We start from the raw sequence: 14,490 nt of genomic DNA on the forward strand, positions 1-14,490 counted from the left end.
ATAAGCTTGTTATACAATTTAATATACAATTTACTATTAAATTATAAATTTCTCCCCTGAAATCAAATATATTTCTCCATCCATGCTAAATAGCATGGATGAAAGAAATTTCCCTCCTGGCTATTGTGTTCTGCCAGCTGGCACCCATGGCTGTCAGAATACTTGAATCTAAACCGGAATCTAATCTGAACTGCATCTAATTGAACACTGTTTGGCCAACAAATTTCCACACAGTTCCTTTGTTGATTGAAAAATTTACAATCTTAATCGTACAGTACCGGACACAGGCAATCTATTCATACACCATGGGTTATAGACTTGTACCTTTAGATATTTGGACACTGGCAAGCTTTTAGGAAAACCTCCTCCCTCCAGGGCCCCTCACCCATAAACACCACCATACTCCGTGAGGACCTTCTCTATTTTCTGGAGAAAGCAGCTCCACTAATTATTTTCAATTTTTTTTTTTTTGCAATTAACCACACTGTTTACAGAAGCAGTGTTTCCGGATTGATGCAATCCTTGATAGAACCATGAGAACCATACCAAGACCCCTTGCTGTGGGAACACTCTGTAATGTTGCTTTGGACACTGGGTCCTGCATTAGGTACTCACCAGGGCACTAGGTGCAACACTTTGACTTAGCCTCAGGGTGCTATACAGTTACAGGGCTTAGTCCATCACAACATAACCCAGTTCCTGCAGACCCCCTTGAAGGTATGCCCACTGTAACTTTTATATAGACTCCAGTGTTGTGAACAGGTAAGACAGGGTTACCCTGTATGTTTGACCTTTACTGCATGAAATGGGGCATTGGAATAAATTTAACTCAGCTTACAATGAAAACCTTTCAAACTTGGCACTAAAATCCACCCACATAGAGCTCTGTCTCTGGGTGACCAGGGGTTACATCACACCACTGCCGCTCTGTTTAAAGCCACTTCCACCTAGACCTCTTATAAGGTATTCAGGCACTTGCTCCTGCCTTTTTGCCTTGGAGATTAGTTGAAGGATGGTCTACACGTGGGTTACTGACTTCTCCTACTGGTCACGCTCATGCTATCTCCCTCACCCCACAAGGGATTACCCTCACTCTTACCTATAGCGATGACCAAGTGAAAGGAAGCCAACTATAAACAGCAGGCAGATTTGCCCTGATGAACATCTGTTCAGAATGATTGTGCCCATTGCATCAGAGCCAGTCTTAACACCGGCTACCAAATCTGATTCTAATTCTATTTCAGGTGCTCAACAAGCAACCTGTTTGACAAAATCAGAGTATTCTGCATCTATGTCACACTTTCAGACAGACAGATTACCGCCTTAAAACAACCATCTCTGTCCAGAGCTCAAAAACTTCCTAACTCACCTCGTATTCCTGTTTCACCCAGAGTCAGACCCTTTATATATTGGTCTTAGATGACACTGAATCCCAGGGAATTGTAGAGGACGCAGAAGCAGTGATGGAGAAAGCTGCAGAAGATCTCCCCTCCTACACACAAACTGTCACCATTTTGAATAGGGAGTTTCCCGCAATATGCTTGCTAATGTTGAAAAGCTTTTTGCCTCTATGCAAAAGCATTGTACAGCTAAACTCCCCTCCATCTCACCACAACCTTTGGGCACAAAGAGACCTACTAAGCCTTGCAAAACATTCCCTGTTCACCAACATAAAGAATGGTCAGATTATGACAATTGAGAGACCTCTGAAAAAAGGATTTTTACTCCCCGAAAAGTTTCTACTGAACTCTATCCAGTTTCAGAAAGTGTTTGAAAAAGATATTGGCTATCTCTGTGATTGACCCTGAAGCCTCTGTCCCAAACAAACATCTCATTGTACCTGCTAAAGATGTTCCATCTTTTAAAGACTCTTTGGACAGAACATTTGAGACTCTTAAAGACTGTCTTTGCCCGGGCAGGCCCAGACCTGCAATTAGCTCTGGTTGCTATTTCATTATGTCAAACTGCAGCAAACTGGACCAGGATAATGAACAGCTGAAATGACCCTGTCTTTCAGGATCATGCAGTGGCAGATCAAATACATCTTCCTTCTTCCATGTCATCTTTCTTGCACCCTTAGCTGCATCCTCACCAACCATTGACATCACCTAGCTCATTTACTGACATGCTCGGGAATCCCTGACCATGTAGGCAAATGGGTGCGGTATTGTGCTTTATATCATTGCCTAAAAATGGCCATGTGGGCCATGATCTCACTGCCCCTTCTTTATATAACTGATGACACCTCAGGGAGCTGTCATTCAGACAGTATTACTGTCAGTGATTGGTCGTGTGTGGTGGATCTCTGGGTTTTTGTTTTTTTGGCAAGACAGCGGGCATCGTGATTGACTATGGGTTTTCAATGGGGGACATTTTTGGAGATTTTATTTTTTTTTTTATTAACCAATTCCCGCCCAATTGTAGCAAAATGACGGCCCCAAAGTGGTTGCACTATCCTGACTGGGCGTCGGGGGGCGCGCCGGGGGGGCGCGCAGAGTGGCGATCGGTGGTGCGGCGTATCACTCTGACACACAGCATCTCTGATCCCGGTAAAGAGCCTATGAAATAGGCTCTTTACCACGTGACCAGCTGTGTTCAATAATAGTTGGTCACATTGAAAATAGGAAGTGACGTTGGTCAGCTTTCCTCAGTTCGCGCGAGTAGAGGACAGCCGATCGGCGGCTCTCCTGACAGGGGGAGGGGCTGTGCTGGTAATCAGAGCATTGATTACCAGTGCAGACCCTTGGGGGATGCTACTAGAGCCACCAGGGAATGCCCACCCATGGCCACCAGGGATGCCCACCCATGGCCACCAGGGATGCCCACCCATGCCACCAGGGATGCCAATCAGTGCCCAGGGAGCCTCCCAGTGCCCTCCTCATCAGTGCTGCCCATCATTGCCATTTATCAGTGCTTGTCAGTGCCGCCTATTAGGGCCCATCAATGTCGTCAGTGCCGCCTATCAGTGCCCACCAATGCTGCATGTCAGTGCTACCTATCAGTGCCCATCAGTGCTGCATATCAGTGCCATTCCATCAGTGCAACCCCATCAGTGCCACCCCATCAGTGCCTCCTCATCAATGCCTGTCAGTGCGGCCTCATCAGTGTAGGAAAAAACGTATTTATTTACAACATTTTATAACATAAAGAACATATTTTTTTTTCTTAAACTTTTCGGCCTTTTTTTATTTGTTTAGCAAACAATAAAAAAACTTGCATTGATCAAATACCACCAAAAGAAAGCTCTATTTGTGGGAAAAAAATTACATAAATTTGGTTTAGGTACAGTGATGCATGACAGCGCAATTGTCATTCAAAATGCAACAGCGCTAAAAGCTGAAAATTGGCCTGGGCAGGAAGGGGGTGAAAGTGCCCTGTATTGAAGTGGTTAAAGGATTTTTGGGTGTCTTTTTTTTTTTTATTTAATTTGTTAATTTTTTTTGGGGAATGATTAGGGGTACTATGTACACCCTACTCATTCACATAGGAGGGGAGCTGGAGTCTGCAGGCCTCCTTATTAATAAAGGTTTCCAGATTCCAATGAGTCCCCAACCTGCAGACCCCCACAACCACCAGGCAATGGTTGTGGAGATGAGGTCCCTGTCCAACATGTTTCCCCTGGCAAGCCACCCCCATTGTTGAGAGCATGTGGCCTGGTATGGTTCTGGAGCAAGGCTCCTCCCCTTGCCCTTTTCTGGCCAGCCAGGCTGCATGCTCAGGTGAAGGGTCAGGTATGTATTTTTAAGAAAGTCACAAACATGTTTTTTTTTTTTGCGTCAATCCCTTAAAATATGTACCAGACTCAAAGGGTTTGGTCTACATTTTTTTTCATTCTTGCCATAGGATGTGCATTGACATTTACAAAGAAAATGACATTTACAAAGAAAAAAATGACAGTTTAAATTGCTGGCAAAGAAAATTTAATTACTCGCTTATTTTTAAAAATAATAATACGAAATAGCACACAGACACCTCCAAAGTCCCCCCACAATAGATGACAGACCTTTAAGAGTCTACAATGTATTTTTCAATAAAAAAGAAGCAGAAGTAAGATGTCATTTGCCCGCAGTTAAATTGTTTTTTTTTCCTTTGTAAATGTCAGTTCTAAAAATCATTGCTCCTAGCTGCATTTATATAGTTTTTGTGTTGATACATATTTTTCAGGGTAGCCTCTATCATTCAACTCAGCTAGGCCAATACCTGGTCCAGTGTTGCCAACTGCCCGTAGATTTACGGACAGCCCGTTAAAACAGGGCACTTTTCTCCTGCCCGTAAATGCCCGTAGCAGGAGAAAAGTGCAGGGCTGAGTCGTGCTGAGCACCATGCTGGCCACTGACCGTGCAATCCATCCGCCGCAGGTAAGTCAGACTCAGAGCCGGCTCCTCTCATCTGGATGGAAGGGTGAGGGGGGGGGGGGGCACACACTGGTCCTGGCATCACGAGGAGTCAGAGATGTTTCATGTAAGTGTAAGTTGTAACTTGTACTGCCTTGCCTTCCCTGACCCACTTCCCTGCCTCTGAGTCTCTGACCCCGCTTGACACTGTCACTCCATGCCCTGCCTCACTGCCTGTCACCTCACTGCCACTCCGGGGACCCCAGGGGAGCTACCTATCTATCCACTCATTTATCTACCAGTACCTGTGCGATATGAGGGGAGCTACTTACCTACCCGTGTAATATCAGGGGAGCTACCTACCGGGTAGGTAAGTAGCTCCCCTGATATCACACAGGTTCTTCATATCTACAGGTAGGTAGGTAGATGGATGGGTAGGTAAGTAGCTCCCCTGATATCACCCAGGTAGGTAGATGGATGGGTAGGTAGCCCCCCTGATATCACACAGGTAGGTAGATAGATGAATGGGTAGGTCCTACCCATCCATCTATCTACCTATTTGTGTGATATCAGGGGAGCTACCTACCCATCCATCTACCTACCTGGGTGATATCAGGGGAGCTACTTACCTTCCCATCCATCTACCTACCTACCTACCTACCTGTGTGATATCAGGGGAGCTACTTACCAACCCATCCATCTACCTACCTACCTGTGTGATATCAGGGGAGCTACTTACCTACCCATCCATCTACCTACCTGTGTGATATCAGGGGCAGCTACCTACCCATCCGTCTACCTACCTACCTGTGTGATGTGGAGAGCTAATATGAAGGGGGACAGAGGAAGAAACTACTGTGAGGGGGTGAGGAGGGCACTTCCATGTCCACGCAGGCTCTGACCATCTCCTGTATTATGTACACAGTCTCTGACCACCCCCTTTACCATGTCTGCAGTGTCTGACCACCCCCTTTACCATGTCCGCAGTCTCTGACCACCTCCTGTACCATGTCCGCAGTCTCTGACCACCTCCTGTACCATGTCCGCAGTGTCTGACCACCTCCTGTACCATGTCCGCAGTGTCTGACCACCCCCTTTACCATATCAGCAGTGTCTGACCACCTCCTGTACCATGTCCGCAGTGTCTGACCACCTCCTGTACCATGTCCGCAGTCTCTGACCACCTCCTGAACCATGGCCGCAGTGTCTGACCACCTCCTGTACCATGTCCGCAGTGTCTGACCACCTCCTGTACAATGTCCGCAGTGTCTGACCACCTCCTGTACCATATCCGCAGTGTCTGACCACCTCCTGTACCATGTCCGCAGTCTCTGACCACCTCCTGAACCATGGCCGCAGTGTCTGACCACCTCCTGTACCATGTCCGCAGTGTCTGACCACCTCCTGTACAATGTCCGCAGTGTCTGACCACCTCCTGTACCATATCCACAGTGTCTGACCACCTCCTTTATGTCCGCAGTGTCTGACCACCTCCTGTACCATGTCCGCAGTGTCTGACCACCTCCTGTACCATGTCCGCAGTGTCTGACCACTTCCTGTTCCATGTCCGCAGTGTCTGACCACCTCCTGTTCCATGTCCGCAGTGTCTGACCACCTCCTGTACCATGTCCGCAGTGTCTGACCACCTCCTGTACCATGTCCGCAGTGTCTGACCACCTCCTGTTCCATGTCTGCAGTCTCTGACCACCTCCTGTTCCATGTCCGCAGTGTCTGACCACCTCCTGTACCATGTCCGCAGTGTCTGACCACCTCCTTTACCATGTCCGCAGTGTCTGACCACCTCCTGTACCATGTCCGCAGTGTCTGACCACCTCCTGTTCCATGTCCGCAGTGTCTGACCACCTCCTGTTCCATGTCCGCAGTGTCTGACCACCCCCTGTTCCATGTCCGCGGTGTCTGACCACCTCCTGTTCCATGTCCGCGGTGTCTGACCACCTCCTGTTCCATGTCCGCAGTGTCTGACCACCTCCTGTACCATGTCCGCAGTGTCTGACCACCTCCTGTTCCATGTCCGCAGTGTCTGACCACCTCCTGTTCCATGTCCGCAGTGTCTGACCACCTCCTGTTCCATGTCTGCAGTCTCTGACCACCTCCTGTTCCAAGTCCGCAGTCTCTGACCACCTCCTGTTCCATGTCCGCAGTCTCTGCAGGGGAGTCTGGAGAGGAATCAAGAGTGAGAGCGCCGCCGGGATGGGGGTCACAGGAGAAGTTGCATGTGTGGGGCCTGCGGAGTGGAGACCAGAGCCGTCTGACTGAGCCCTGCACAGTGCACCTGAGGGGAGGTCAGTGACAGCGCGGCCAGACCAGTCTGATGGGGGGGGGGGTCACTGATGTAAGGGGGAGAGAATACAATAATGTAAGGGGGTACTGATATAAAGGTCCCTCTATATTAGTAACCCCCCCCCATATCTTAGTGTATTCACTCTGTGGAAGGTGGTCTCTGGTCACCAGATTGCCCCCCACATCAGAGTTCCTGCCGTTTCCCTTTACATCAGAGTCTGCAGGATTCCCCCTTACAGTGCAAGGGGGAACTCTGTGGACCCTGATGTAAAGGGGAACGCAGTGGACTCTGATATAAGGTGGTCTCTAGTCACCAGTGCCCCCCCCCCCCTTACATCAGTTTTCCCAATAAATTATGATGTGTGTTTCCCCTTTAAATAAGAGTTCCCTTTTACTGGGATTCCTGCAGACTCTGATGTAAGGGGGAACTCTGTGCTGGCTGGGTTATGGTAACCCAACCTTCATGTAAATTTGAGAAATGTTTTTTGACTTTTGTTTAACTTTAACACATTGCTAATAGCACTAGCTATATGTTTATAGTTAAAATATTGATATTTGCACTGTTTAGCACTGAAAATTGTTATTTTAGGTACTTTTTTCAGTGTCCGTAAAAAATGCGGCTTGGTCAGTAAATTTCATGATTTTTTGCCAGTAAAAAATTGGTGCTGTCCGTTAATTTTGGACGTTCTGCCAGTAAATTTCCCTCCAGGGGGTTGGCAACACTAACCTGGTCTTCAGTTCCTATTTTCAAGATACAAGGTACATGTTTTTGTCTTCTGATGGTGCAGGTTTTGGAAGCAGGTTTTGGTTTTTTAATTACCACTCTGAACTGGGGTAATTTTTACCCATGTTGTTTTTGGACCTATTGATGGAGTTTTATTGCCTAGTTGTTTCCCACTCTTATCAGTATGTATTGGTTTGCGATGTCCCATGGTGTATAAGTTACCTGTGTTCTGTACAGTACTCCGATATGAAATTTACAGATGAGTCAAAATCCCTCTTTGTCTCGTCGGGTGATGCAGGGCCATTGTCCAGATCATCAGGTGAATATAGTGAAATCATTAGGTTTTCACCTACCTTCATCATTAGGTAGATATAACAAAAACCTTTCAGCGGTATATTTAGCAGACCAGAAGGTGCAAATAAGTGGAGTTCATTGCTATGACTTATAATCGCTTTATGTTTTTGCTCTTATGAAATATTTTTACTTTGTTTCAGAAATGCTTTGTTGATAGCATTTTTTTTAATATTCTATTGTAAAATTAAATTTTATTTTACTTTTTTTTTTAGCACCAGTTTGAAGCTCACCAAGAGGAAGGCATGGTGATTTCTCACATGGCAGTGGCTGGAGTAGGAATCTGGATTGCCTTTACATCTGGCTCCACATTACGTCTCTTCCACACAGAAACATTTGAACATCTGCAAGATATTAACATAGCAACTCCAGTTCACAACCTGTTGTCAGGTAGCTTTTACATTGATTTAATGGGACTTTAAATGTTCTCATAAATATATTGCATCGACATATTGCATTCATGTACGTTCCCCATCTTTTTTACAAGGTATGAGTGATACCCATATCATTTAACCATCACAGCAGTTTGTACCACATGTTCTGCTACCTTGCACAAGTATTTCATTCTTTCCTTCATTTTCCAAGAAGTCAGTTACCCCTATGTGCAAGTTCATATATGTTTTAGTACACAAGTTATAATATATTATAATATTTTATAATATATTATCGGCTCTCTGCTCTGCCCCTCCAGCACTAACTGTAGAATTGGGCTGTGGAGGGGGTGGGAGGGGCTTGCTCAGGCTCTCAGTGGTATGCTGAGAGGCTGTGCCAGCTGCCAGTCCAGACATCTGAGTGGATCCTGACTATATGGTTGGGATTTTTCCAGAGCATGGACCAGCTGAGTGATATCACCCGCTGCTGTCAGCTGAAAACAGGTCGCAGGAGTGCAGAACAAACTGCACTCTTGTGATCCATAGGAGAAGTATAGCCAAACAAACATGGCTATAAAAGTGCAGCTAAATTGAAAAAAAAAGAGAAAAATTAGCACAAGAGACATAACTGACAGTCGAGTCAGTAGGTTGTCCTCCTTGTACTGATTCCCAGTGCAGCAGGGGTTAAGACAAGCAAGGGACAGTCATAGGCTTTCATCAAGAGTGCCCTTTCCACCCAGCTGCTTCATATATAAAAGTCGTGAGAAGAGTGTGTTTAAAGTGGGAACCAAAGTAAATGTATGCTTTAAATGTGATCAACAATTGACTCATACTAGAGAATATATTTTGTAGGCCTTGAGCATTTAATAGAGTAGTATGGGAATCCAAAAAAAAAAAAAACCTGCAGCACAGATCCCAGCTGCAGCTAAACCCCGAGAACTGAGCAATCAAACACCACTAATCGCTCAGTTCTCCCTGCTCTAAACAGAGAACTGAGACTTCCAGCCACTGCCTCTCTGCTCTGTCCTGCCCCTCTAGTGCTCACTGGGCTGTGGAGGGGGTGGGAGGGTTGCTGAGAGGCTGATCCAGGTGCCAGGTGTCTCCAGGCATCTGGTTGTATCCCGATGAACTTTACCCCGCTGTTGGCTGAAAATGGGTCACAGGAGTATAGTTCGTCCAAAATAGCTTTGGCTATACTTCTCCTTTAATAATGGAGATGAGATAAAGTAACTATCTAGGCTTCTTGTATTTACAATCTTTGAAGGGTATAGGCGTGCCATAATGCACCACAGCAAAGCATGGGGATGATAAGCAACTCGGTTTAAAAGCCTGCAGTTGCTTAAGATATTGTAATAATGTCCAGTGAATAAACAGTGCTGACAATAATTGATTGGAAAATGAATTGTCAATCAAGAAATGGGTAATTGTGACAATATGCGGGCAACAATCAGACAGCAAATGAGCATTTGTGACAGTATGCTGGAAGCAAACAGGAAATTGTAACACTATGCCATATCTGTTACTATATATTTCTTTATTGTACATCACGGGACACAGATCAGCCATATTCATTACTATCTGGGTTATACGCCACCTATTGGTGAATGGGCAGTGGCAACCAAATAAGACAGGAAGTCCTCCTCTATATAACCCCTCCCATACAGGAAATACCTCTGTTTTTTTTCGCCAGTGACTTAAAGGTGATGGTCACAGTTGGAGAAGCTCTCCATGTTTTTATGTTTTTTTCAAAGAAGAAGAAAGAAGATTATGCTACAAACCCAGATCAAGATCTCTGATCTAAGGGGATTAGCAATCGGATCCATCCGAGAGTAGAAGACTAAAAGGATGGTACCTGAGCTTCGGTAAAGGAGAAATTAGGTTTTGCCTGTAATGTGACCTTCTTAGGCGCTGGACCCTGGGATCTGGATCCTTGGTAAAACCAACCCCAAAGGCGTTCTGGCAGGGTGCTCTACAGGTCCAAGGGAGTGGCCCCTAAAAAACAAGGGGACCCAGTCCTTGAAGGTCGACAAGTGAAAGAAACCCACCGTGATGCATGAAGATTGGAATCTTGCTATAAGCAGAATCCTGCGGCGGGAATGGCAAGTTCAATATACTGTTCCCTTCTGAGTTACAGATACCATGTGCCATGTTTAGGTCTCCACCTGAGACAGTAGGTGTATCAGATGTGGCAAAGCGTACCTTGTTTGCCTTCATTCTGCTCTCATCCCCAATGCTTGATGTGCATGTTTTTGCCTGGGCACAAATGCGCCAGCGCATTTGTCCCCTTTGTAGCTCCAGGTCAGGGAGCACCTTCATTGGCATCCCTGTGTCGAAGGATCATATGCACGTGAATATTCGCTATTTACAGGCACAAGCATGCACGTTTGGGGGGGAGGGGGGCGTGTCTTGAGTACACTTACATCAAAGCAATGTGTATTCAGCGCTGGTTTCATTTGGTTGTGGACGTCTGGGAATACACATTGCTTTGATGTAAGTGTACTATTTTATATAAATAAAGGAGATTTTTGAATATACTACACTATAGGGACCTTTTTTGTATATTCCTGAAGAACCACAGACCCAAGATCCAGTGCGGGGAGAGGAGCTGTACACGGGCTATTATCTTTGTACCAAGGCTTATCACCCCTATCTAGGGGCTTGATATCTGGTGAGTGTTCACCCCAAGGGGGAGGCACGAGTGTAAACACTGAACAACGTACATTGGGGTTGTACACTGGGAATTTGGGTCCATTCAAGTGTTTCACCATCGGATCAAGTAGGAGTCTGCTTGAAGGCACTTTATTATCACTCACGGACTATTAACTGGCAGCACCGTCCCATTATTGACCATAGGGACTGCTGGCCTAAGAATCACCTTGTGGACATTCGCATAGACTGGGCACCAGGATTTGGTCACTTGCATTTTGCACACTGTTGTCAATTGATTACACTTTTTTGCACTAATGCACTTTGTATATTGCACTGATTTGGACATTGTTTTTGGTAGAAGCACCGTATGCTACTTTTTCATTAAGGTTTGTGTACACAGCAGCATTTGAAGCAATGTAGCTATATTGGTATTAGGAAGTTTTCTGTGCATAGCAAAACGTATGTTTAATTTTATTATATGCACTTGGTATTTATGATTGACACCAGCTGTTATCATACACATTTTTATAATTTATATTACTGGGTTCCAAGCCCACTTATAGTTATTAGAGACACCTAGTTTGTCAACAATTTATTTTATTTTTATATTAACTTTTGATCACAGGCAGCGCCAACTCTCACTTGCACATCAACACTTTTTTATATGGGACACCACCATTTGGTGGTAGTTTTAGTGAGGGCAGCAGCCTTAATTCTTACTCACCACTTCATTTGGTCCATAGCATGGGGAACCCCCACATTACTTGACTTTTGACCAGGAAGTTAGTTTTTTTGGCTGCAGTAACTTCAGCCAGAAGGGTATCAGAATTGGCGGCTCTTTCTTGTAAAGAGCCATTTTTGATTTTACATCAAGATAGGGAGATTCTACGTCCACACTCAGGTTTTCTGCTCAAGGTGGTGTCTGCTTGTCATTTAAATCAGGACATTATACTGCCTTCCTTCTTTCGAAATCCTCAAACAGCAGAGGAAAGGTTGTTACATTTGTAGTACATGCATTCAAGATTTATTTGAAGAGGTCAGCTCAGATTCGCAAGACTGACCTTTTGTTCTTGATACCAGAAGGGCCTAGGAAAGGGCAGGCAGCATCTAAGTCTACAATTTCCCAATAGATTCACCAGGTTATTATCCAGGCATATGGTTTAAAAGGGAAGGTTCCACCTTTTTCAGTAAAGGCACATTCTACCAGAAGAATAGGTTCCTCTTTGGCAGTTCGCCAACAAGCTTCTATGGCTCAGATTTGCAAGGCCACTACTTGGTCTTCGGAGCATATGTCCACTAGATTCTATCAAGTGGATGCTAGGACCCAGGAGGAGTCTGCATTTGGCCGCAGTGTTCTGCAGGCAGCTATGTAGATCTTTTGCAGTCTGATGGCAGTGTTTTTATAGTGTCCCTCTCCCCTCATAGCTTTGGGACGTCCCAGATACTAATGAATATGGCTGCCCTGTGTCCCATGATGTACGATAAAGAAATATGGATTTTTCCTAAAACTTACCTGTAAAATCCATTTCTTGGCGTACATCACAGGACACAGAGGTCCCTCCCCTCTTGTCTGGGATGTTTATTGCTTGCTACAAAACTGAGGTACTTCCTGTATGGGAAGGGTTATATAGAGGGGGACTTCCTGTTTTAATTAGTTGCTAGTGTCCATTCACCTATAGGTGGAGTATAACCCAGCTAGTAATGAATATGGCTGCTCTGTGTCCCATGATGTACTACAAGAAATGGATTTTACAGGTAAGTTGTAGGAAAAATCCATAATTTTCCATGTTCTGAGCTAATGAGGACCATACAAAAACAGTTCCACGATTGCTGAAAGGAGTTTCCCTAAGGCCTCATGCACACTGGACGTTTTTGGAGCTGCTGTTAGCAGCATCAGACATTTTTTTTTGCAGCTGCAGAACGCCCATCCATGTTATTCTATTGCCTCATGCACACATAGAGCTTTTAGGAGCTCCAAGTGGCATAGGCGTTTTACAGCTCCAAAAAAAAAAAAAACAGGAACTGTGCGTTCTGGAGCTGCAACGTCAAGCTGTAAAAACGTCTGACGCTGCTAAAGGCTGAATAACGTTGTTTAACGTGCGTTAAGCCAGGTTATACATTTTTTTTCTTCCATTCAAAATCAATGGTTCCCTATGGGAGCCTATTGATTTGAATGGAAAGATTGGGAGACAAGGATTTCGGGCACATTGATTATATAAAATCACTTTTATTTGAAGAATCATTTTAAAATCATAGAAAGATACAGGCAGGTAATTATGTATTGAGGACCAGACCAACAGGTGGTCTGTATTATAGTATGTCCTAATTCATGAGATAGTAGACATTGGTTTACATACAATTCAAAGTATAGAACAATTTGCAGTTATATGATTCTCAAAGCTATATATTTGGTATCAGAAGATTCCTGCCGACGGATACCCGAGAAAGTAAGGTGCCGGTCAACAGGGTCAGCTGAGATCGTAATCTAGCTTTCACCATACAATATTTAGCCTTTTGCTCAACATGTTTCGCTTTATTATGAAAAGCTTCGTCTGGAGCATATCATTTGACTTATCTGCACATTGTGTGGTAAGGCACATATCTCAAATTCCGTAATTTTTAACGAGGAGGACTGTTGTGCGTTTTAGAGTGCTCATATATTAGCACCTAAGTAGTTACATAAGAGTGAGGATGGTCACTCTATGTTCAGTATCAAACGTTATATAGGAGGGAGCCTATTGTGTAGAGCACATCTCCTATGATCACGTAATCAATGGCGGCGGTTCCCCATCCGGTGAGGACTGTATGAACATGAGAGAAGCTCAGCAAGGGCATTTACGTGATCATAGGAGATGTGCAGCTTGCCCCCCAGATCCCAGACCCCCTCCCTACACTGTACCCCTACCCATTCACCCCATAAAAGGCAGTGTGTGTAAATAACGACAGGAGATGTTTTGAAAAGTTTATTAAAAATCTTCATCCGGTCTTCTCAGCTCCGGTCTTCTCCTCTCTTCTGGTCTTCTCCTCTCCGCTCTTCTACCCTCTGCTCTTCTCCTCTCCGCTCTTCTGCCCTCCGCTCTTCTGCTCTTTTGCTCTTCTGCTCTTTTGCCTCCTCTGGTCTTCTTCTTCCTCCGGTCCTCCTCCGACGCAGTCCCGGTGATTATGTCGGTCTCTGCAGCTTATTATATAGTCATTAGGGGGGGGGGCCTCCCGGTGACGTTATATAGCCCCTAATGGCTATATAACAAGCTGCAGAGACCGGAGACCGGCATAATCACCGGGACAACGTCGGAGGAGGAACGGAGGAAGAAGACCAGAGGAGGCAAAAGAGCAGAAGAGCAAAAGAGCAGAAGAGCGGAGGGCAGAAGAGCGGAGGGGAGAAGACCAGAAGAGAGGAGAAGACCGGATGAAGATTTTTTAATAAACTTTTCAAAACGTCTCCTGTCGTTATTTACACACACTGCCTTTTATGGGGTGAATGGGTAGGGGTACCGTGTACCCCATACCTATTCACATAGGGAGGGGGTCCGGGATCTGGGGGCCCCCCTTGTTAAAGGGGGCTTCCATATTCCGATGAGCCCCCTGCCCGCAGACCCCCACAACCACCGGCCAGGTTTATGGGGATGAGGCCCTTGTCCTCATCAACATGGGGGCAAGGTGCTTTGAGGTGGGGGGGTGCAGAGCCCCCCCTGCCCCAAAGCACCCACACCCCCCCATGTTGAGGGTGTGTGGCCTGGTATGGTCCAGGGGGGGTTGGGCC

The 14,490-nt window shown here is 45.5% G+C and overlaps 1 protein-coding gene across 1 annotated transcript in view; it reads left to right on the forward strand.

Moving 5' to 3' along the window:
* ARHGEF10 (Rho guanine nucleotide exchange factor 10) overlaps positions 1-14,490 on the forward strand; it is a 245,754-nt gene that overhangs the window by 197,692 nt on the left and 33,572 nt on the right. The window contains exon 27 of the mRNA XM_082249546.1: positions 7,926-8,100. Within this exon, the coding sequence (XP_082105672.1) occupies positions 7,926-8,100 (175 nt within the window). The remainder of the gene's footprint in view (positions 1-7,925; positions 8,101-14,490) is intronic.

Source organism: Pelophylax lessonae (genome assembly GCF_965119305.1).
Source record: "Pelophylax lessonae genome assembly, chromosome: 3".
Classification (NCBI taxonomy): Eukaryota; Metazoa; Chordata; class Amphibia; order Anura; family Ranidae; genus Pelophylax; species Pelophylax lessonae.